The sequence below is a fragment of the Daldinia caldariorum genome (assembly GCF_022478825.1).
Source record: "Daldinia caldariorum strain CBS 122874 unplaced genomic scaffold F4812scaffold_7, whole genome shotgun sequence".
Lineage (NCBI taxonomy): Eukaryota > Fungi > Ascomycota > Sordariomycetes > Xylariales > Hypoxylaceae > Daldinia > Daldinia caldariorum.
In genome coordinates this window covers 571,986-592,418 of record NW_025953043.1, presented here as the reverse complement: position 1 = coordinate 592,418, position 20,433 = coordinate 571,986, and the positions used below count along the sequence as shown (strand labels likewise).

Genomic DNA, 20,433 nt, shown 5'->3' with positions numbered 1-20,433 from the left:
CGCGTACATCTCTAGTTAGTACTTAGAAGGACAGTAGTCAGTTATTGTCGATTGTAGATTCAAATGACACTATAGAAGCAGAGCTAATTGGAGTTTAAAGGTACAAAAGAGATGTTAACATCTCTTAATAGCCTAAGTGGTGAGATTGACAAGTTACCATACCAGGATAAAGAGACATAGCTCCGTATATTTCGGACGTAAACATCTTTGTCAACTAACTACCTAGATAATACCCTTACTCAAGTAAGCGTATAACTGTGAGTCTTACACAAGTAAGCTGTCGCGTTGATTCTGCCCTTGCTTGTGTAAGCGGAATATTAATGGACGAAGTGTTGACCGGGGATGTCTAGGTACCTAGTAGGTAGGTAGTCATCCTTTAGAATATAAGCCGATCTACCGTTTGGCCAGCGGCGCTTGAAGCCGACGTCCGATGGAGCTAGTAAGCGACTGCTTACTCCCTTAACCTAGTGGCAAATCCCATGTAAATTCAACCAATTAACTTGTTTATACATAGCTAACTCTTGAAGGACTGGGGAGACTTGGGGATATTGTAGACAGTAGCTTCGATGAAGCTTGAGAGGAGCTATTATACCGTTTATTAAGTTTCCTCAAGCCATCTATATATCCACCGAGAAGGTATTTTCATAGCCCTTTATAGGAGAACTCTTGCACAATTCATGTTTCTTGGGCGTGGTGGAAAATTGTTCTGTTATGAGGCTGCATATAGCTAGCCTCCAGTCGCATTCTACACCTTAGATCCTTTTGACGAGTACCGTATTGGGCCGAGCGAGCTCTCGCGGCTAATCAATGGGAAGTTTAATCAGGTACATTTCAGCCGCAGAGAAGTTGTTGTTGGAAGACTACCTAATCTCATGCGCACAGGAAGCTGCCTGGTGAAAGCATGGACCCCTGAAAACGGGATCGTTACCCAACTGATGATTCCATGTCCACAACTAAACTGATCCTTGAAGCCATGGGTATAGGCCGCTGATGTGATATCGCTGCTTTGAGCTGAATCACGGGATACTCGGATTTTGATGGCGCTTACCAGTTGATATTTGGCAGCATGGGAGGTAGTATCATGTTGCGCAAATGGTATTTTGGAGCTGAGGCGGTATTTGGATATATATTGGCCAAATCACCGCATCAAACCTGGGTCAACCTTGATATACCCCTATCACAAGCTTAATAGACATTCTCATGGCATTCAACATGAAGAATTCTATTTCGTCCCTTTGTAACCTTGTCCTCTTTGGGACTCTAGCAACCGGCGCCAGCATTCCCAGATATTTTCAGCCGTCGGCCTTTACTCGACGCCAGTTGGATCCTACACAGGTTCAACAAGAGCTCGGTAGTCAACTCTCAAATACCACTTCTATATTTGGGCCCGACGATGATCGCTATCCTGAGGCTACTACAAGGTGGAATACTTTTGCTGTGCCAAAAATTCAGATAGTTGTTGAGCCCGGCGAGGAGTCTGATGTCTCAACCATAGTAGGTCTTATAAGCGTCGCCACTTGAGTTCAGTTAGCTAACAGTGGAATCAGGTTAAATACTGCAATGAAAACAGTCTCGAATTCCTGGCCGTAAACCGTGCCCATGGAGCTTCTAAAGGTCTGCGTGCTTTCAATGGTATTCAGATCAATCTGAAGAACCTTAGGAACATTGACATCCAACCGGGCGGGGAATCTGCCTGGTTTGAAGGCGGTGTTTACGATGGGCCAGTCATGAACTACCTCTGGGATCAAGGTTACGTTACTACTACAGGGTCCTGCGATTGCGTAGGTATGATGGGCCCTGGTCTCGGCGGTGGCTATAACCGACACCAAGGCTTGCACGGCATGATTAGCGACAACATCCTCCAGCTTAATCTTGTTTTAGCTGACGGTTCTACCATTCGTGTCAATAAAGATAGCCATAACGATCTCCTATGGGCCATGAAGGGCGCAGGCCATAACTTCGGTATCGTTACGAGCTTCGAGATGCCCCTCTGGCCTCGGGGTCCGGACACATGGCATTATCATAACTATGTCTGGAAGGGTGACAAGCTTGAAGATATTTTTAACGCTCTAAATGTTTTCCATGGTAATGGCTCGACACCGGTTGGCATGGCTTTCAATTTCGGAAACTTTCAGATGAATACGACAATAAGTGACAAGGAACCCGTCATATTCTGGACTTTTGCCTATCGTGGATCGGCGGAAGAAGCCGAAAGCCATTTGGCTCCGTTCAACGCGATCGGTGCGGTTTACGAAGAATCTGGCGATGTACCATATCCAAGGATTTCATATGCCCAGGGCACCAATGAAGACAGCACCCTCTGCCAGGACAATATATATCGAATCCCTGCCACCACAGGTCTTGAAGTATATAATGTAACAGCTGAGCGCCTTATATTTGATGGCTTCAAACGACGCGCCGCCAGCAATCCCGCGCTTGCGGCAGGAGGCAATATCCTTCACGAAGCCTACTCGGACGAGGCCGTTTTAGCTCACGACCCCGATGACTCCGCCTTTCCATTCCGCTCTGACCATTTGCTGATGCTTTTCCAAACGATCGTCCCCGATGATGATCCAAGCCTGGCAAAGGATGTCCAAGAATGGGCGACTGAGGTTAGAGATCAATGGAACGAAGGTCAACCAGGGCGACCCATTCACGCTTATGTCAATTATGCCAACGGCTTCGAGCCCCTAGAGCAGGTATACGGCCACGAGCCATGGCGGCTAGAAAGGCTCCGTAACCTCAAAGCCAAATACGATCCTTACAATCGCTTCCGGTTTTTTAACCCAATCATCCAGGACAAGGAGGTTTAACTCTATTACCATACATGATGTCTACCTAATCTAGGGGCTTATTATGGTAGAACAGAACATGTCCCCCTTTTACGGATGTTAGATATTAGGATAGGTAGATAGAGGTATAGTAACCATCATCGAGATTCCAAAGGCCTCGGATCGTTGCTTGGAAGTCAATATCATATAGTAATAGAAACTATACATAACAATTTCGTATTCTATGGTTATTCAAGAATTATTGAGCGTGGTGTAGCGAGATTATTCTAGCACGGGGTCGTTCAATGCGCCCACATAGGAATACGAGAGCAGTATATACGTAACGGAATAGGGGCTATAGAATCCCCCGACCTAAGACATACCTCTTGGGGAGACACAGTCGGCCTGATGTATTGAAAATCTTTCAAGGCTGTTGCCTTGTCTTCGGACTGTATGTCTCTCTTGTCAAACCGTTATAATGCAAATCATTAAGACAAGTATTGAAACGGGCGGACCCCCACGAATGAATAGATCTACGGTTAGTATGACGGCAGTCTCTCATGTTTGTTTGGTTGGTTATTACGATATTGTGGCAGAGATCTGGCCTCCCTCCTTAAATATCCCAGATCCAATAGGACGGTTTGGAAAGAGAACTTGGGCAATTCCCCAAAACCCGGCTGTCCTCCTCTACCGCCCCTACCTCTCCATGCGCCACCACGGCTTTGCGCAACGGGGATCGGAAGCAGCGTGGCCGATTTAACAATAGGCCGTCGAGTAAGTCTGGTCAAATAAGATTTATGTCGGTAGTCGGATCGAGGTGCAATGCTCTGGATGCAGCCGCCCTTTCGTCTTCTCATTACTGGGGATAGTTGGTGCTACCCCTGTGTTAGATCTCGGATCAATGAGCCCACATCTATGACATAGAATTTGAGATGCATAGTAGGTAATAGATGTGGGGGGGACGTGATCAGTAGCAAGTCAGAGATGTGTAAATCTGCAGCAAGGCGAGTGATGAGATCGCCATGGTACAGAGCGCCATGCGGCGCATGCCGTTTACCGTTCCAAGGGTTTGACCCTTGCACAGATCAGACTGGTCATGAATCGCAACCGGGCAATCTATCTGTATAGAGCCTAATGTGAAGTTCCAACTTAGGTAATACCGTAAGAAGTTATGAGCTGACGACGGCACAATGAGAATGAATGGCCCCGACGCGTAAATTGTGTTGCGATTCTCCATTAAGTCTTCCACTGAATCTCTGTAAAGATACCTAATAAGCCTCACGGCATATGCTGCGGGTGGCGCAAATAAGCATCGACCATCTCCTTGGCGTGGAATACGTCCCTGTTTTAATTCTAGACCTTTCTCTCGTCATAGTGTCGTTGATCGGCAATCCGACGCCTTCTTCATGATATTTCTGTGACTGGAGACCTGATCGTCACTTGTAAGATCGGACTATGAAATAAGCTTACCATTCCCATACTCTCAACGGTCGCTTCGAGCTTGTTCAAGACACTCGAGGTCTTGCGAAGCAATCAGACAGCGCTATGTACGGACGGGCGGAGCCACGTCAACAGCCTGGCTATGCCTGTGAAGGTACGTTTTGAAGTCTCAGCCCTTGGAAGCACAAGTAGGAACTCGGCATCGCCCGTCGATTGGGAAAAGGAAAGACGACGATCCAAATTGACACTCGGACTTCTACAAAGATATATCATTTTGGACTCGATACTAACTGAATGAGCTTTAAAAAAGAATGCCGCAAGAAAAAGCTTCGATGTGACAGGCAGCGTCCGCAATGCGGTGCATGTGCCAATGCCCAGATCCAATGCGAAGTCAACGATCGCCGTATACCTCGCGGTCCGAAGAAAGGAAGCATAGGGGCACTTCGTAGTCGCATTGGTATGCCATACTCAAGATGAACTACCTAAACTGGCACCGATACTGAACATCCAGGTAGTGGCACTAGAGCGCCGTCTCTCCACGTCTCAATCCGAGGATAGCGCAACTACGAACGGCCACGAGCTTGGATTGGTAGCAGAATCGCCGACCAAAGAGGGCATTTCGACACAATTCTCCTGTATGTCCCATGAACATGCGTTTTGCTTTTTCCTATTATTCCTGTAGGATGGCATTTTATATCCGACATATCCGAGACATCTTCAACAACTGTGTCCAGCTTTAGAGCGAAAGTAGTAACCACTTTCCTTGTAGTGCCTGATTGGGACGTATCTCAACAAGACCAACCTCTGAATGGTTCGATTCCTCTGGCTTGGGGTCCGCCAGCGACTGCACCTCACTCACCGCTGCTCTTCTCTGAGCTCCCGGTCATACCCACCATGGCAACATCGTATCCGTCACCAAAGCAGAGCCCGGTCTCAATTAGTGATGTTTTCGTCCCAGACCTTACAAAAGCAGATTTGTGGGTTCCCAAGATCCCCAGGATGATTCTTTCCAAGGTAGCTTACACTGCTTGAAGAATACAGCTTTACTTTGACCGTGTTCACCCTATTGCTCCCATCTTTAACAAGTCGAAAACGTTTAGATGGATGGGCGATGGAAATGCCATCACCGAACCTCAGCAATGTCTGCAGTATGCCATGTTGACATCTGCTACAGCTTTCTCAAGCCAGTTTGGCAGTATTCAGGAATCTCTTTACGCAAGGACTCGGTTCATGCTCGATCAGCTGGATCTGAACAGCAATGATTCCCCGATATGCCACATCGAGCACTTGCAAGCGTGGATTCTAATCACATTCTACGAGTTTGCCAAGACCAACTACCGCCGTGGATGGCTCAGTGCTGGGCGAGTCTTCCGTTTGGTCCAATTCCTCAAACTCTACGAGCTGGATAGTGCCAGGCCTTTAGGGGTAGATAACGACGACGACGCAATTACGTTGGAGGAAAAAAGGCGCACATTCTGGGTAGCCTACTGCCTTGACCGGTTTATTAGTATCAGCGAAGGTACGCCTATGACGTTAAACGAAGAAGTGGTGAGCTTCCCCTACTCCCTAGACAAGAAACGATAGGATCCATCCACTATTCCTCTTGGGAGAGAAGCTTATTCCCAATATTTGCAGGTATTCACACGGCTCCCGTGTTCAGATGACGATTTCCAGAGAGGACTCGTATCACAAGAACCCTTCTTGGCAGAGACTATGACATCTGCCGACATGAGATCGTACGCGCCACTAGCAGAATGCGTGATTATCGTCACCATCTGCAGCCGAGCTCTTTCCCATAAGCAAATCTACACGATAGAAACCCTGTACAGCAACATCCCCCTTGACTTCTCTTCTCGACACGATTGGTTGGACGGCATGCTCACTCGCCGGCTCAATAATCTGCAAGTCAACTATCCCGCATTAACGGTGGCAGAAAGCCCCATGATCATTTACTCGTATATGGTTGCGTGCTCTGCCATCATATACCTGTGCCGTATCATGGAGACGTTATCAATAGCCGACCAAAACCAGTCTCTCGTGTGGGAATACCAAGATCGGGGGCTTTGGGCGGCCCAGGAAATCTCTAGGATGGCGAAAGAGCATGAATATCTTGGCTATTTCCGGGCACATACGTTTATGCCTCTGACCATCTACCTCGGTGCGATGAGGCTTCGAATGCACCTTGAGGCCCGAAAATGCGACATGGAAAAGAACGAAGCCGAGGAGGTGGAGAAATCACTCCACAGCTCCATTGAGGTGCTACAGAAGCTGCAGTCAGTCAATAACCTGTCGAGTTATTACTTGCAGCTCCTGTAGCGTCCTTCAGAAGTTCCTAGCTGGACTAGGTTATAAGGATGAGGCGCCCGCTCGGAGCACGGGTCATGCTATATCCCTCTTCCTCCCCAAATCTGGAATAATGGGCACCGTTATTTCAGTACGATTACGTTAGGATGCATTCAACAATGCCGTCCAACCCATTAGGCGTATTATAGTCTGCAATGTTAATGTTAGAAAAACGCAAATGAGACAGGGCCGTTGGGGCCTTTTACTTAATGTTCAATAAATGACAGTTTCTAGACGGGTCGCAGGGCTTAGGCGAAGTAGGTAAAACTCTTCGTACGATGAAGCAATAGAACACTACGTTTCAAACCGAATTCAAGAGAGATATGGATTCTATAGTTCAATAGAAATAGAAATCACGATACCTATATGAAGATCTATCCCAACTCGAAGAGCTAGGTACCAGGTACATATCTAGAAGCCACTTGATTCCCACCAAGATATTACGAGATACAAACGTCTTCTTGGCGGTGATGATGGAAGTATTCTGTTGATCGTTCTTACTATCTATATAAAATTCTGGATAGGCCCCTTTCTTTCAAGAGTTGGATACAGCTTAGATATTATTTACTACCTGAGGTAGGTAGATTTTGTTTACCTAGGACCAAACAGTCTGACATCTAATTACCTGATAAAATCGGTTCCGAGCCTGCAATGATGAACTTAGGTTAGGTAAGATATCAATTGCGTGTCGGTATTCAAAGTTGTTAAGATGACATTAGAAAATAGAGCTACGGTTAATAGTTCCTTCAGAATCGCAACCGTATACTTCCCCACGTAATATCCAATCATAATAGTAATGTTACATATACTCGCTAGAAGCTCTAATAGTGGCCCACGACCAACTCTCAACAGTAGGTCTCAGCAGACGGCGGTTATGTTAGCTCCCTCAAAAGCCAATCTGGGAAGAGGATTCCCATACTACGACAATCTCTGAGGCGCGCACAGTAAGCTAGCATACTGACAGACTGTACTCAGGACCTTTTGCCATCGGATACGACCTCGGAGCCTATAAACAAGTGCAAAAACTAGAACAAGCTTTGAGTGGACGGTATGAGACAGTGGCTGGCAGATCTCAAGCGGATGAAATGCCACTAAGCAAACTAGAGCATGTTCTAGTGATTCAATACATCAACATCTCCACCAAGCGTGAAGACGAGTGCTTGATGCAGTCTGCCGTGCGAATTGACACAACGTAGCATGGACTCTCGGTCATCTAGGAAGCGCGCATATTCGGTCTTTATATGTAAATCTGGCATTGAACATTCGAGATACCGACTGCAAGAGGTAACGATCCGTCTGGGCAATGCGAGATCCGACCTGAACTAATTATGGCATGAGCTAAGGATCACACAGATCCTAATTACGATGAATGGAAAGGTTGCCTGGCTTTAATTCCGAGAATTGCTCGCCAATGCCGGAAACCATCTCCTACGCATTGAGTTGGACACCTCCTGAATTGCTGGTATGTAAGGGGGTTCCAACATCAACTCAGGGGAAATACCTACGTTCCCATTGGACAGAATGGCAATAATGAATCATCGCTGGTTTCACAGGTAAGCAGCCACAATTATATTATAGCATGGAGAGTTCAAGTTATACAAGATGGTGAACTACCTCTTTTGGTAGCTCAAGCACGTGGCAACTCGCCGATGATTCCAAAAAGGGCCATGTGCTTGGACCAATAAGTCAAGTCAGCTCATGGATCGAAATTTCTTTCACCCGAACTTAAAAGGGCATCTATCTGCCAACCAGGAAATAATGGGCTGGTGATATCCTATATCACCGAAGGCCATCTTTCCTTTAGGTAGGCAATTCGGGTAGAATTCATTTCTGAATAGTTCCATGCAGCCTTTTGGCGCCCTAAATGCTACGGTGGCAGGCGCTTCTGTATGCCTTCGTCCCAAACCACTTCCAATTCCATCCGGCTATTTCCGTACTGCTTCTACGGAAGCGGAAAGCGGCTCATTCTCTGCGTAACCATATTCCGGAAGATTTACGTACTAGTCAAGTCGATCCAGCATGTACCCGTCTCGGCGTTGCACAAGACAAAAAGCGTGGGCGTTATGCAATTTATTTCGGTGGCGGCCTATGAGCGTCGTAGATGTCAGCGCTTGATGGGGGCTCCCGTCTCGGCTCGTGCCGAACGTGGCTGGAAGCCTTGTTGATATTAGGCCCAGAACTGCTTTTTAACTTTCAATAGAGGGTTTTAGCCACATCGATGATCATAGCGTAGCTTATATTGCATTGACGATCGGCCCGTTCCACCACCATCTGAGTTTGCTAGGTCCAAACTGCTGAGCGGGGAGACGCCCTTCACTGTCTATGAGTTCACGGGCACCGTCTATTAGATTCGGATATGTGCCCTGAACAAGTTTCTGGCCTAAGCCAGAATGGTACTAACTATCATCGAAATTCAGTTACCACAATATGGTTAGACGACCGGTGGTGAGTATCTAATGTACTCATAAGGAGGCTCGGTGGATAAAGCATGGATACCGCTACAGTGGTGGGAACCATAGGATGCCTACCCCAGATCAAGTTACGATAGGTAGACAATCACAGGTTACCGATCTCCGCTAACAAGGTATACGATCACTCATGTAACCATGCCGCCCTATGTAAGTGCTACCTAAGTGGATGGCATAACAAACTGGAACTCTATCGAGCGATTTGGAGAACTTGCCGCTTACGATGGATAAGCAGCCTTATATGGACATTTAAACTTATTACGTATCATCGAGATTCAACGTCCTATGAAATTTGTTGTGATAATAACAACACAACTCCTCCAACCATACTACCAAACGGCTGCCAACCACGAAATCGAACAGCCCCCTAACCTACAGCTCCACAATATCGAACGGCCGTAAGTTACAGGTCCCTATAACTTATAGTATTTTCTCGTAACTATTGTAATGGCTAGAAAAATGGCTTTCAGAACGAGGTACGCAATACAGGTATTTTCGAAAAAGCTGAAAAAAGGAAAGTTTTCTAACCTATACTCTCTAAAGATATAACTAATAAAACATTTCTTTAACAACAATACGCCCAATAACAACGTTTGAAATACTACTAGGTACGTGCTAACAAGTTTCCTAAATTAAATACGTCAGCTTGATACAATATCCTGAATAGGTTCGAGCATTTACATCTATTTTATCATTATCAAGCATCACTTTCCTAAATGGACTCGTATGCCAAAACTTCCTTTTCCCTACTAAATCGCGGGTATCTACCTGTTAACGGAAAATCAGAATAAATCCGACTTTGCTTCTAGCAACTTCAACCATGGACAAGATCGAGATTCTACCTAAAATAAGGATGAAGAACGAGGAAGATCTTAATAAACTAGCCGATGCAGTCTCCAACTTGAGTCCGACCTCGCACACTTCGTCCACAATATATCCTCCTTATCTTCGGAGAAAACGGAGCCTCTAACCAAACACCTCCATGCCACTCGACGAGCTTTTGCTTCTCTTCACAATGCCAAGCTGGTTGAACGGATAAAAGACAATCCTGACCGTACCAATAACAAAAAGATAAATCTTGCGTTGAACAGATTAAAGGCCGGGACTTGGCTGCCCAGTGGCCAGGGGGGTGAGAATTGGTGATATATCTCCAGGCGGTACATTCAAGATTAGCTTCGACGCCGTCTACTGAACTAACCTATAAATCTATTAGCATTTAATGGTAGAAATATAAATGAAAAATAAAATTAAGTTAAGCTAGGTCAAGCAATGCCTTCATCTTGTGAATATACGAATCAGCGTTAATATGAGATGTACTATCACGTGATGCTCCGATGCGAGGCCTTTAGATGTTGAACGTTTGTTGACAAAGCGAATATTTATGTCACTCGATAAGCGCTTCCTACGATTCTGTTTGAACCATTATATACTCGAGATGTGCACAATGCAATTGAGTCAAAACCTGTATATAACTCATAGGAAGTTACTCGTAAGCTGTGCTTAGAAAGGACGCGGTATATTTCCACAATGTCCACCTATAGATTTCGCGCTTAACTATACGCAAGTGATACTTTCTAAGTAAGCGTACGATACTTACCTACCTACCTAGGTAGGTATATATGAATGATATAATTACCACTATCAATTAGCTTGTAATTGTGGATAGCTATATCCAGTACACACACCGTTTTCCTTGCCTATGTAATTTAATGCAGCAAGATATAGTATATGGAATTTTAGCTATATTATATCAACTTGGTTTGCCAAGTGGTAAAGCTGTGAGCTTTACCAAAACTGAACTCCTTGAATCTCTTATACTTAAATCGGGAAAATAAGGGGTTCTCACATCACACGCTAAGACACCTCGTACAATTTCTAGAATTAGTCCCTTGTTTTCACATCTAGGCCTCGCTAGAAAATCAAGTAACAGGTGTTGACTGCTTTATTGATAGGTAGTGACCTTGTAGACTTAGGCTGGTACCTAGAACACTTGAGCCGAGCAATGGGTTTGATGCTAAATCACATAGTCTATCTGGCGTATCATGGAATGAGTTAAATACCTGGTTGAATGCGAACTTGATTACCCTGTATTCTATACTGGATTAATATCGCTGGCTTTGGTAGTTTTGGTGAATCAATTAGTTTAAAGTACGACTATACTATTTATTATATATGTCCGATTGATATCCTCGCAAAACCCCGATTTCGACACTTCTACATCGCTAATCTCGATTTGCCTAATAAGCTTTTCAAAACGACAGGAAATAGCCCAGGTATCAATCTTGACCCTTTCACAACATGGAGGAAATTCAAGAGTTCTTATATGTCGAGGTCACAGATGCTGAGTCCCTCGACGAACTAGTGTCGAGAAATATCCTGCTACGAGTCCAGTCTCGAATACCGTGGCAACGGAGGACGCCTGACGGCTGCAGAAAAAGAGCGATTTAAGAAGGCCTATCAGGAAATCGTAAAGTCATATGCTGGATTAAAAAATGCCAAAGACCAATTCCAAAGCGACGGCGACACCATTTCAATCCTGAAGATTATCACAGCAAAGAAGAAGTTGGATGACTTGGAGGAGAAATGGCGAGAAGTTCAGAAACTTTACACCTAATCATTTGTAAACACCGCTGGATAAGAAACAGAAAGATTGGTAAATTAGGAGGAGCAATTTTCGATCTGTACGAATCCGTTAGGTTGGGAAACCTAAGCTTCATAGCCCGATCGACCAGATTTATTATCATGTCACATAGTTAGATCTATCGTTAATACATCAGGTTCAACGGATGCACTGACCTCATTCTCGGAATCAGATTTGTGGTAGGTATATGAGAGGTAGGTACTTAACCTAATGTGCATGACTTAAATAAACTTGGGTTCTTTACATGCAGGAGGTACATATGTGCTCTGACTTATGGCATACACGTCCTCGCCAAGTGTTCCATTACTGTACCTGACAGTAGCTCCATGAGCTCCTCAGTTCAGAAGTCATGAATCCAGCATTGTAGTTTAGTGTATATTTAAAGGCGTTTTCTCTAGAAATTCCTTCACCTTTCAGAACCCCTTTTCGTGAACCGAACCATTTACTCCCGCCAAAAAATCTTACTTGACTACCGACAAAACATAGCTGCTTCTTTTATCTATCGTGGATACCTACCAAATTAGACTATCAAGACAAGTCCAACTTTAGGTTGAACCGCTTTCACTATGGATAAAGTCCCGGACTTATCCAGCGCTACCATCAGGACTATCAATGATCTCGATTGGCAAGTCGAGGTGATCTCGGTACATCATACTAACCTGAAAGCATACTGGCGCAATCGGAGCGTGTTGACCCCCGAAGAAGAAAGGGCTCTTGCCAAACATGTCGAGGCCAGTGCACGAGCATATGATGTTCTTTCGAACGCTAAGGAACGGGAGCAGAGCGAGCCGAGCGAAGAGAAGGATAGGCAACCTTACCTTACCAATATGAGAAAGATAAAAAAAGGCATGGAGATCATAGTCTGTATTGACGACATTTTGGCTGATATTAAGGAGTGGAATAACAGCGAGAAAGCTAAACGCCGCAAGACTGAAAGATTGACAACTCTTTATCTAGCCGGAAACATCTCTCTTCATATATGTCAAGCATTTAACAGTTGGGAAGTCAGGGAGCAATGTCGTCAAATTGATATATTTTAGATGGAATTAGGGGTGACGACGCCCGAATAGGGGAAGCAATTGAATAGTTATAACCAACAATAAATATATTTTTAATGTCACACGTTTTTTACATGATTTTCATTAGATACCCTAAAAAGCTCTATTTCCCAAGTAACTCGTTGAAGTACCTATCACTCTTTATCTTTCTATTCTTTAACGTAATGCGCGGCGCACAGAACGCGGAAGAAAGTCATAGCCTGTACCAGTAGCACAATGTCACGCTCTGGTTCGATGTTGAGGAGATCACAACAAAGCTATTCATTCAATTTGTAACGCACTTTTTGTCTGGACGGGCCGTGACATTCATGTTTTAACTTTTCATTGTATTCGCGTTCCCATAATGCATTATCCATCTTTTGTTATAAATTGCAATCCTACCGCCCATTCTGTTAGGAGGTACCTATCCATCAACGTCAACACCAAAGCTTTCCAGACAACAACAATACCGATACTTGCACGCTGCCACGCTTTTTGAAAAAAAAAAAATCACCAGCCAGCTGTAGAAAAATAATCTTTACTACTTGCCCACCATGTCGTCTCGAGTTTCCATCCCATATTTCGAGATCGAAAACAATCGGGACATCGACAAAGCCCTGCGGCAGATCGAGGTCGTCGTGCGCAGCGTTTCGCAGCGCACCGTCGAGAGCATCCAGGACGCCGAGGACCTGGAGGAGCTGGAGGCCGACATCCGCGACGCCAAATGCACATCCGACCACTTGTTAGATGTGGAGGGATACTTCAAGGACGATCCCGTCGCGATGGGAAAAATCAACACGGCGCTCAGCAAGCTAGGGCATATCCGAAGAACTCTACAGAGACTACACGACCAGGCCACGCAGTCGAAGAAGTCCAAGAACAAGCGTAGATGAGCAGAGCACGATGTGATCATTCGCATTGGTTTAGGTACCTGGTATGGGGAAGAGAGGCTGTCTCTAGGAAATCCATATAAGTGGTAGGGTAGGGCCTTAGGTGATAAGGGACATACGGCGGCCCCCCTTTTCCGGAACAGGAAATATTTTCCTGAATTACCGTATCTTAATAAAAAAAAACATCCCAAAGGCATTGCAAAATCTTATTCCCAAGATATTGGACCGAGTGACATAGTATTTTTCTATCTTAGCAGAAATGTGTGATGCGGATATTCTGTTTCGCAAGATTTATTAAATTGAGTAATTTGACCTAAGGTAATACCTGTGATCACTACAGGCACCTAACGTACCATAAGTGCCTGTGAAGTATACTTCATCTGGGGTATGTACCTAGAGGTAATTATAAGGACTTTGTGATAGTGGTTGGCTTAGTGATGGGGCAACTCGATGCGGAACGGGTTCGGGGTTGAATTTGCTTTGTCATAGATATTCCGGTCTCTAAAGGATTGTAATATCAAGGAAGAGAATCATAGCTTAAAAGTTTCGTAAGTATCTGGTCTTTCCGCGTCTAGGTACCTCTATCTCAGTTGGTCGGAAGAGTCATCTACCTTAATCTCAATTACACCTAGGAAAAACACTTCTTACAACCGGGAAGTGAATTGGTGTGTAGTTACGACTGACTTTAAACTGACTATTAATCCCAGTAATGAGACTTCATACAATTGGTTAATTGGTTAATTATAAGCAATAGTTAATGAATAAGTAGCCAATCACGTTGTGACCAAAGCCAACCTATTCCTACGTCATTGGCGCCGACGTCGAAAGAGTTCTCGACTCGATACCCAACGCCAACACCACCATGACGACCAAAGGTTTATGAATGGTGCGGAGCATCAGATAATCACGCATGTTCCATGCCACGTAAGTGACAGCAAGCCGAACACCATGATCCATTCTCTCCCGCGTCCTGCCAATAGGGACGCTTTTAACGACCGCCGCTGCACATGAGACCCAGCGGAAATAGCGCCATCCTATTCGTCCCTCGGCATCGTAAGAACCATTGCTGAGTTCGTCGCGGAGGAACACCTTATACATTAGGTACCTAGATATCTCAAGCTTTATTATACACACATGGTGCCGAGAACAACGAAAAAATCAGAGTTGCTCAACCCACTGCCGCCATGGAAGACCGCCGCAGTAGTGATACTGACTCGGGCAGCACTCTATCCTTCTACAGCATCCCCACGCAGAGTCCGCAGCCTACGGCTCGGCCGCTGATATGGATGCGGCGCAGAGATACGGATTTTGGGAGCGATTGCTTCTCTAAGCGAGAATCCGTCGTTATCCGTGACAGCATTGCGTACCCCTCCGAATCCAGCTTCGAAGACACGATCATCAAGGGCACGGCGGAGACGGTGCAGCGGAACCCTAGTAAGCCGCGGCTAATCGACCTAGACTACATACGGCGAAAGATGCGCAGCGCAACGGGGCGGCGCGGGTCGCAATGGAGTGACACTACAGACACATCCGTATCATCGTTTAGCGGGTGGTTTTCAGAGATACGTCCGCCGGAGCCGATTTTGCTCAGTCCGATAACGAGTCAGCGGGCCGTGACGGAGATGTACCACGAGAGCCAGAGTGATATCGAGATCCATTCTAGAGCTCGAGCCTCTTCCCTGCAGGGACCGGAAACACCGCTCCCACCCCAAAGTGGAGAACAAGGCGAGCAAACCGGCGAGACGGTTAGAAACTCTTCCCATGAGAGCGAGTTATCGGCCTACTCCGCAACACAAAATCTTCGCCAGCAAAAGCGTAGCTGCATGCGCTCGCTCTTGTGCGCGTTGTATTGATTTAGGACATGGGAGGGGGTCGACAAAGATTGGTAACGTCGAGAACTGGTAATGCTCTGGAGTATAAAATAGGCATCTGGGGCACATCGAAGTTAATGGGAAGAGCGGGCGTTTATTGGATACTTGGTTTTTGAAAAGGTTATTGGGAAGGCTGTGAATGGTGCGGCTGTATCTAGTAGTCCCGGGGGTATATCCAGGGTCCAACGGGGTTATTATTATATGGCGTTGATGTAATGATTCTGACAGGCTTGACACTAACTGGTGGGAGCCAAATGGAAAGAATGTCAAAAGCATTATTTAGAACCCTTTCCCTTCTCATATTATCTATTTTCCGATGTCGTGTTCCCCTGCTGTCGCCTTTTAAACCAGTTGACGATATATTGAATGTCTATGTCGTGTTGTTCTGCCGGCACATACATCCACCTATTATTTTCTGCACTCCAGCCTCTGTTTGGAAGGTAAGCTTCTAGCATGTAATAGTTGTCCCTATGGAAAGGGAAGTCAAAGCTTGGCGGTCCGCTCGTCTCCAAGAATAGGTCTGAACCTGATTCCATGTCCTCTTTCGACATGCGAAAACGTCGCCTCTTGTTACCCTTGTTTGCAGCATGTCGGCCTATAGACCTGGTTGTCGAGTCTAGGTGAGCTTCAAAAAGCCGCGCATGCCATAATGGACTGCGTAGGGCTTTGCGTACGATGCCTGCATTTGTCGCTATTAGATCTTGGTTCCATGCCGGATGCTTACCCCGCGGGATCATGGGAATTGGTTCCCCGATATCCAGATTTCGCTGCCAGTGAGCGAAGTCGACAATCAAACAGAGTGCTGACCATCGCAATAAGCATGATAGACAAGTGCAGATTTCCGCAGGATTCGGAGGTTGGATGTGTTGATAAGGTATCTTATGGATGACAAGAAGTTCCTGTCGCTCAGGATTTTGAATCATGTGGTGAATGGTGGGATCAATATGCTCCATGAGGACGGGCAACCTGAAGCATTTCTCCAGACAGACGTAGCGCCAGCTGGTAATGGCCCTTGAGATCCGGTACTCCTCCTGAACGATAAATTGGTAGAAAGCACGGTTGACTCGCTGTAAATTGAAAACATCGCTTGGACGAAGTAGGGCTAATATATCCAACACGAGTTCGTAAGGAAGGCTCAAGAGATGTCGGGAATCGCGACTTATTTTCTTGATCTTCTTTGCCTGTTTTTTCCGAGCCCTCTCCGTACGTTTAGAGCGAAGAGTGAGAGCTTCGGTTTTATCCTCCAGCTCTCCCAATTCTTCATCTTCCGACACGTCAAACTTCCGCATTATGTTAGATAAATTCGTACCTAAGTTGGCGTCAATGTGGCTGAAGACCCTTTTTGTCCCCTTTGCCCTGGTAATGATCACGGGATTGAACGTCTCTATAGGATAATTGACTTGATCTTCGGAGTTAGGATGAATGAAACAATCAACCTAATCTTTAGGTACCTACATGTAGTACTTTAGGCATTGCCACGAGCACCTACGCTACTCGTAAGCTGCATATTTGCTAATATCATAAACTTGATAGTCTCTTAACCATAATTAGTATAAGGATTCCACTGGAGTTTCGAAGAGCTTCGGACGCGGGTAAGATTTCTAGTGAAATAAGCACTTCTCAAAAACAACCCAAATTAAGAGGTCAATTAAACTCAATAAAAAAAGCCTTGCAGCTAGAATATCCGCATCATGGGCATCTTCCACGTTGTCTTATTCAAATTTAAAGCCCTCGTCACCCCGGAGGAAATCAAGGCGGTAAGACATCTACATGGCAGAGGAGATACGACTTTATATGATTTGGATACTAATAACTTGTTCGATGCTGTATTTAGGCCTGCGTTCGGATGCTGGCTCTGGGATCAAACTGCATTCATCCCACGTCGAAGAAGCCATACGTAAAAGTACATGGCGGTGGGAGAGATAACAGTCCCGAAGGAAAACAGGTATCTAAATGGCCTCCTCATTTATTTCATTTCTCTCGTATTGTATAAGGGCCTCCCTTTCCCTTTGGCTGACCGTCTTTGATGCTAAATAGCTAGGAATGACGCACATCTTCATCTTCGAATTCGACTCGGAGGAAGACAGGGAGTATTATCTGTACAAGGACCCCGCTCACGCGGAGTTTGTTACGAGTATCAAAGATCTAGTCGAAGAAATCCAATCTCTCGATTTTATCCCTGGAGAATTTTAAATTCTTTAAGCCTTAAGATATAGCATTGAAGCTTTGTGAGTGATGAGGCTTGGAGGGATTTTGGGGGGCTTGTGAAAGCCAAGGGTGGTGAGGGGAGTGGAGGGGACGGGGACGGGGAGATGGGGGTGGTGGAGAATGAACAAGTGGAGGGAGCAAACAGAATGACGTCGACTTTGATTGGTATCTTTGCAAAAAAGTGGAAATATGTCTGCTTTAGAAAGCCAATGAAGATTAATTGCAGCCCTACGTCATCCCCCACCTTACCAGCTTTGCTTAGCTTGCAAGGCTAGCACTATTAGCTACCTCCTTAGGTGTACTACCTCACTGTGTAATACATAGTCCGGAGGCCTTGGGGTCCCTGGGGGCCCTGGGGTTGTAGGCAATTGAACAATTGAACCCCGCAGCAGCGACAGCAGTAGCACAGCAGGTACCAAGGGGTGGGTGCAACTGATCTTCGCCATATCAAGAGTTGTACATAATTTACCTCCTTATGTGATCCAATTTATTTCTCTTCTATTACAAACAAAGAACTGCCCACCATCATCCTCCCCCCCATTGATACATGTTGTAATTCAACAATTCGAATACAAGGAGTAACCTATCTTCATTTACAGACGCTGTTAATTAAAAACGCAAAAACGGGTTTCTCCACTCTACTTTTCCATCTTCTTAAACAACAAGCCATCATCAGCCCATAATTTTTTTATTTTTTTTCCAAATCGTCACCTGCTAAATCTCTACTTTACTTGGTGACAAGACCCGCGCGCATTATCATTTCGCGAACCTTGACATCGTATCCGTTGCCATTGACATCTTACAGCTTAACCTCTACTTAAGAAACTACCCAACAGGTAGTTACTAGATAAGCAAACATGTCGCAACAACAGACTGCTCCGATGCTCATCAACATCCCTCCCCCACCATCCAATCCGGAGACTCCAAGCGATATGCCGTATGTTCATTGACGCCAATCCCTCTATACGACAATCACATTACTAACCAGATACATCTCTAGTGGTACTCCTACCAGCACGACCACTTCTCTATCTACCCTTTCTACCACCGCCATCAAGGATGGCCATCGAGGTCATGCCTATCACGGCATCGGAGGACCCCGAGGCCACCAGCACCAATCGTCCACAAACAGTCTCGAAGCTGAGCGCGCAGATCGCATCAGCCGTCTCGCCGGCCTCGAGCGCGTATCTACCCTCCGCGCCCCGAATCAGAGCCAGCAAGGCGGTTCCCCGAACCTAGCCCAGACGACCTCGACAACCGCCGCCCAGCAGCAGCAGGCCGCCGCCCTCACGCCCGCGTACTTCGACTCGAACGGCCAGCCGACGGCCATCACCAAAGTGAGCACGGTGGGCACTGCCTCCGCGACGGGTAGTGTCGGGGCGCGGACGACCACGGAGGCAGGTGACCGGTTCGGCGAGGACGATGACGATGACGACATGGACGCCGAGCTGACCGAGGTCGACGAAGATGGCATCAGCATCAGCATGGACACCAATTACCGCGCCATGGACGTGGACAGCACGTCCGGCGCCATCGACCCCATGGACGAGGACATCGCGAGCCGCTCGATCGGCGGTTTCGAGGACCGCATGAGCGACGACGGAACCGCTAGCCTCGTAGGCTTCGGCGAGGGCGCGAACAGCACCGTCAGCGGCCCCATCTACCACCGAAGGCCGCTGCCTGGCGCGGCGGGCATCTGGGGTCTGGAACGCAGCAGCTCGGGCTTGAGCCAGGAGGCTATTACGGCCCGGAGTCGAGAGATACGCGATGTGGCCGCGAGCGATACCCCCGTCAGCGCGACGGTCGCGGCGGAGACGCGTCAAGCGAAATACGTAGACGGCGTAGCGGTAGACGGTGGCGGACACGTAGGCACTTCGGATGATGACGTGTTCGTCGACACTACCACGCGCGGACCCATACCCGTTCAGCCGGGCCAGCCGCGGACGAGCGCTCTTCGAGAAGGCGTTGGCGGCCCCGCGTCACGGGAAGCCGCAGAGCGCATCGTGCGTGAGCGTCTCGACGGCGGCGAAGGCGGGCGCGCGCCTATCCTAGGAAGCTCGAAGGACGGGGATAAGTTAGGGAAGTTCTACTTTGAGGAGAAGAAGTAGGATTTGACTACGTAATGTCGACTGCGGACCGAAATTTGTTACCTGCCTCCTAGGTATCTTATCTATCACAGGGGGTGGCCTTCCTGATTAGTTTGGTTGTTTTGTTTTATCTTGTTTAATTTGTGTATGATTTGTTATCACTCACCAATTAGGTATGTTATGGTTATGGAGTTATATCGGCGCACTAAAGGCGAAAACTACTAAATCGACCTCGATATTGGAACGGTGGATGGACGGTAGAGGGGCGGGTTCAACTTCAACCAATTTGTCTCTTGCTGGCCTGATAGATAATAATGGTTAGGCATCACAGAAGAGACATACCTTAGGTATACACCGTAGGTGGTGTAGGGAGTAGACTAAGGGGAAACGGTGGATGGATAAACTCTCTTGATTAGGGCCAAGTCCCATAATGCTGTATCTTATTTGAGTGCTTAACCGCATGGCACATGGTCACATCCTCAATGCAAGTTTACTTTCGATATGATACGAGGTTCATTATCTATACTTGCCTTGGTAACGTGTACACGATACCGCCTTGACGACCAATAGTTTAGGATCGCATTCAGTTCCATTACAGGTACACTTCGTCTAGATAGAAGCTATTGCAGCTATGTATTACATTGATGCATGACGAAAAGAAATATAAACAGACAAAC

The 20,433-nt window shown here is 46.4% G+C and overlaps 8 protein-coding genes across 8 annotated transcripts; 6 read left to right on the top strand and 2 right to left on the bottom strand.

The window, feature by feature from the left end:
- The first annotated feature begins 509 nt into the window (after window positions 1-509).
- F4812DRAFT_362879 (FAD-binding domain-containing protein) lies at window positions 510-2,852 on the top strand. The gene is made up of 2 exons (XM_047931871.1): window positions 510-1,494; window positions 1,548-2,852. The coding sequence occupies exons 1-2, from the start codon at window positions 1,201-1,203 to the stop codon at window positions 2,811-2,813; spliced, it is 1,560 nt and encodes a 519-aa protein (XP_047790648.1). The 5' UTR covers window positions 510-1,200; the 3' UTR covers window positions 2,814-2,852.
- Window positions 2,853-3,963: 1,111 nt separating this feature from the next.
- Window positions 3,964-6,689, top strand: F4812DRAFT_470935 (fungal-specific transcription factor domain protein). Its single transcript, XM_047939034.1, has 6 exons — window positions 3,964-4,365; window positions 4,522-4,668; window positions 4,727-4,846; window positions 4,981-5,188; window positions 5,246-5,759; window positions 5,847-6,689. The coding sequence occupies exons 1-6, from the start codon at window positions 4,317-4,319 to the stop codon at window positions 6,525-6,527; spliced, it is 1,719 nt and encodes a 572-aa protein (XP_047790647.1). The 5' UTR covers window positions 3,964-4,316; the 3' UTR covers window positions 6,528-6,689.
- Window positions 6,690-12,229: 5,540 nt separating this feature from the next.
- Window positions 12,230-12,703, top strand: F4812DRAFT_458764 (uncharacterized protein; the record flags this gene model as incomplete). Its single annotated transcript, XM_047937409.1, has 1 exon — window positions 12,230-12,703. One exon carries the CDS (start codon window positions 12,230-12,232, stop codon window positions 12,701-12,703), a length of 474 nt encoding a protein of 157 aa, XP_047790646.1.
- A 455-nt stretch (window positions 12,704-13,158) lies between these two features.
- Window positions 13,159-13,592, bottom strand: F4812DRAFT_470927 (uncharacterized protein; the record flags this gene model as incomplete). The annotated part of the gene is made up of 1 exon (XM_047939033.1): window positions 13,159-13,592. A coding segment is annotated over one exon (351 nt), but the record flags the coding sequence as incomplete, so codon positions are not given.
- Window positions 13,593-14,552: 960 nt separating this feature from the next.
- Window positions 14,553-15,603, top strand: F4812DRAFT_362848 (uncharacterized protein). The gene has a single exon (XM_047931870.1). The coding sequence runs from the start codon at window positions 14,775-14,777 to the stop codon at window positions 15,441-15,443; it is 669 nt and encodes a 222-aa protein (XP_047790644.1). The 5' UTR covers window positions 14,553-14,774; the 3' UTR covers window positions 15,444-15,603.
- Window positions 15,604-16,986, bottom strand: F4812DRAFT_362847 (uncharacterized protein). The gene has a single exon (XM_047931869.1). It carries the CDS (start codon window positions 16,748-16,750, stop codon window positions 15,764-15,766), a length of 987 nt encoding a protein of 328 aa, XP_047790643.1. The 5' UTR covers window positions 16,751-16,986; the 3' UTR covers window positions 15,604-15,763.
- A 69-nt stretch (window positions 16,987-17,055) lies between these two features.
- Window positions 17,056-17,759, top strand: F4812DRAFT_426305 (stress responsive A/B barrel domain protein). Its single transcript, XM_047934002.1, has 3 exons — window positions 17,056-17,218; window positions 17,296-17,406; window positions 17,499-17,759. The coding sequence occupies exons 1-3, from the start codon at window positions 17,153-17,155 to the stop codon at window positions 17,652-17,654; spliced, it is 333 nt and encodes a 110-aa protein (XP_047790642.1). The 5' UTR covers window positions 17,056-17,152; the 3' UTR covers window positions 17,655-17,759.
- Window positions 17,760-18,235: 476 nt separating this feature from the next.
- On the top strand, window positions 18,236-20,120 carry F4812DRAFT_362673 (uncharacterized protein). The gene is made up of 2 exons (XM_047931867.1): window positions 18,236-18,606; window positions 18,670-20,120. Exons 1-2 carry the CDS (start codon window positions 18,527-18,529, stop codon window positions 19,775-19,777), a joined length of 1,188 nt encoding a protein of 395 aa, XP_047790641.1. The 5' UTR covers window positions 18,236-18,526; the 3' UTR covers window positions 19,778-20,120.
- Window positions 20,121-20,433: the final 313 nt, after the last annotated feature.

What these genes read in the sequence shown, in the direction of transcription:
- F4812DRAFT_362879 (XM_047931871.1), top strand. Translation starts at nt 1,201, where the DNA reads ATGGCATTCAACATGAAGAATTCTATTTCGTCCCTTTGTAACCTTGTC. An exon ending in AGTCTGATGTCTCAACCATA is followed by an intron (nt 1,495 to 1,547) that starts GTAGGTCTTATA and finishes CAGTGGAATCAG; the next exon opens with GTTAAATACTGCAATGAAAA.
- F4812DRAFT_362847 (XM_047931869.1), bottom strand. Translation starts at nt 16,750, where the DNA reads ATGCGGAAGTTTGACGTGTCGGAAGATGAAGAATTGGGAGAGCTGGAG.
- F4812DRAFT_426305 (XM_047934002.1), top strand. Translation starts at nt 17,153, where the DNA reads ATGGGCATCTTCCACGTTGTCTTATTCAAATTTAAAGCCCTCGTCACC. An exon ending in CCCCGGAGGAAATCAAGGCG is followed by an intron (nt 17,219 to 17,295) that starts GTAAGACATCTA and finishes TGCTGTATTTAG; the next exon opens with GCCTGCGTTCGGATGCTGGC. An exon ending in ACAGTCCCGAAGGAAAACAG is followed by an intron (nt 17,407 to 17,498) that starts GTATCTAAATGG and finishes GATGCTAAATAG; the next exon opens with CTAGGAATGACGCACATCTT.
- F4812DRAFT_362673 (XM_047931867.1), top strand. Translation starts at nt 18,527, where the DNA reads ATGTCGCAACAACAGACTGCTCCGATGCTCATCAACATCCCTCCCCCA. An exon ending in GAGACTCCAAGCGATATGCC is followed by an intron (nt 18,607 to 18,669) that starts GTATGTTCATTG and finishes ATACATCTCTAG; the next exon opens with TGGTACTCCTACCAGCACGA.
- F4812DRAFT_470935 (XM_047939034.1), top strand. Translation starts at nt 4,317, where the DNA reads ATGTACGGACGGGCGGAGCCACGTCAACAGCCTGGCTATGCCTGTGAA. An exon ending in GGCACTTCGTAGTCGCATTG is followed by an intron (nt 4,669 to 4,726) that starts GTATGCCATACT and finishes ACATCCAGGTAG; the next exon opens with TGGCACTAGAGCGCCGTCTC. An exon ending in TGACGTTAAACGAAGAAGTG is followed by an intron (nt 5,760 to 5,846) that starts GTGAGCTTCCCC and finishes CAATATTTGCAG; the next exon opens with GTATTCACACGGCTCCCGTG.
- F4812DRAFT_362848 (XM_047931870.1), top strand. Translation starts at nt 14,775, where the DNA reads ATGGAAGACCGCCGCAGTAGTGATACTGACTCGGGCAGCACTCTATCC.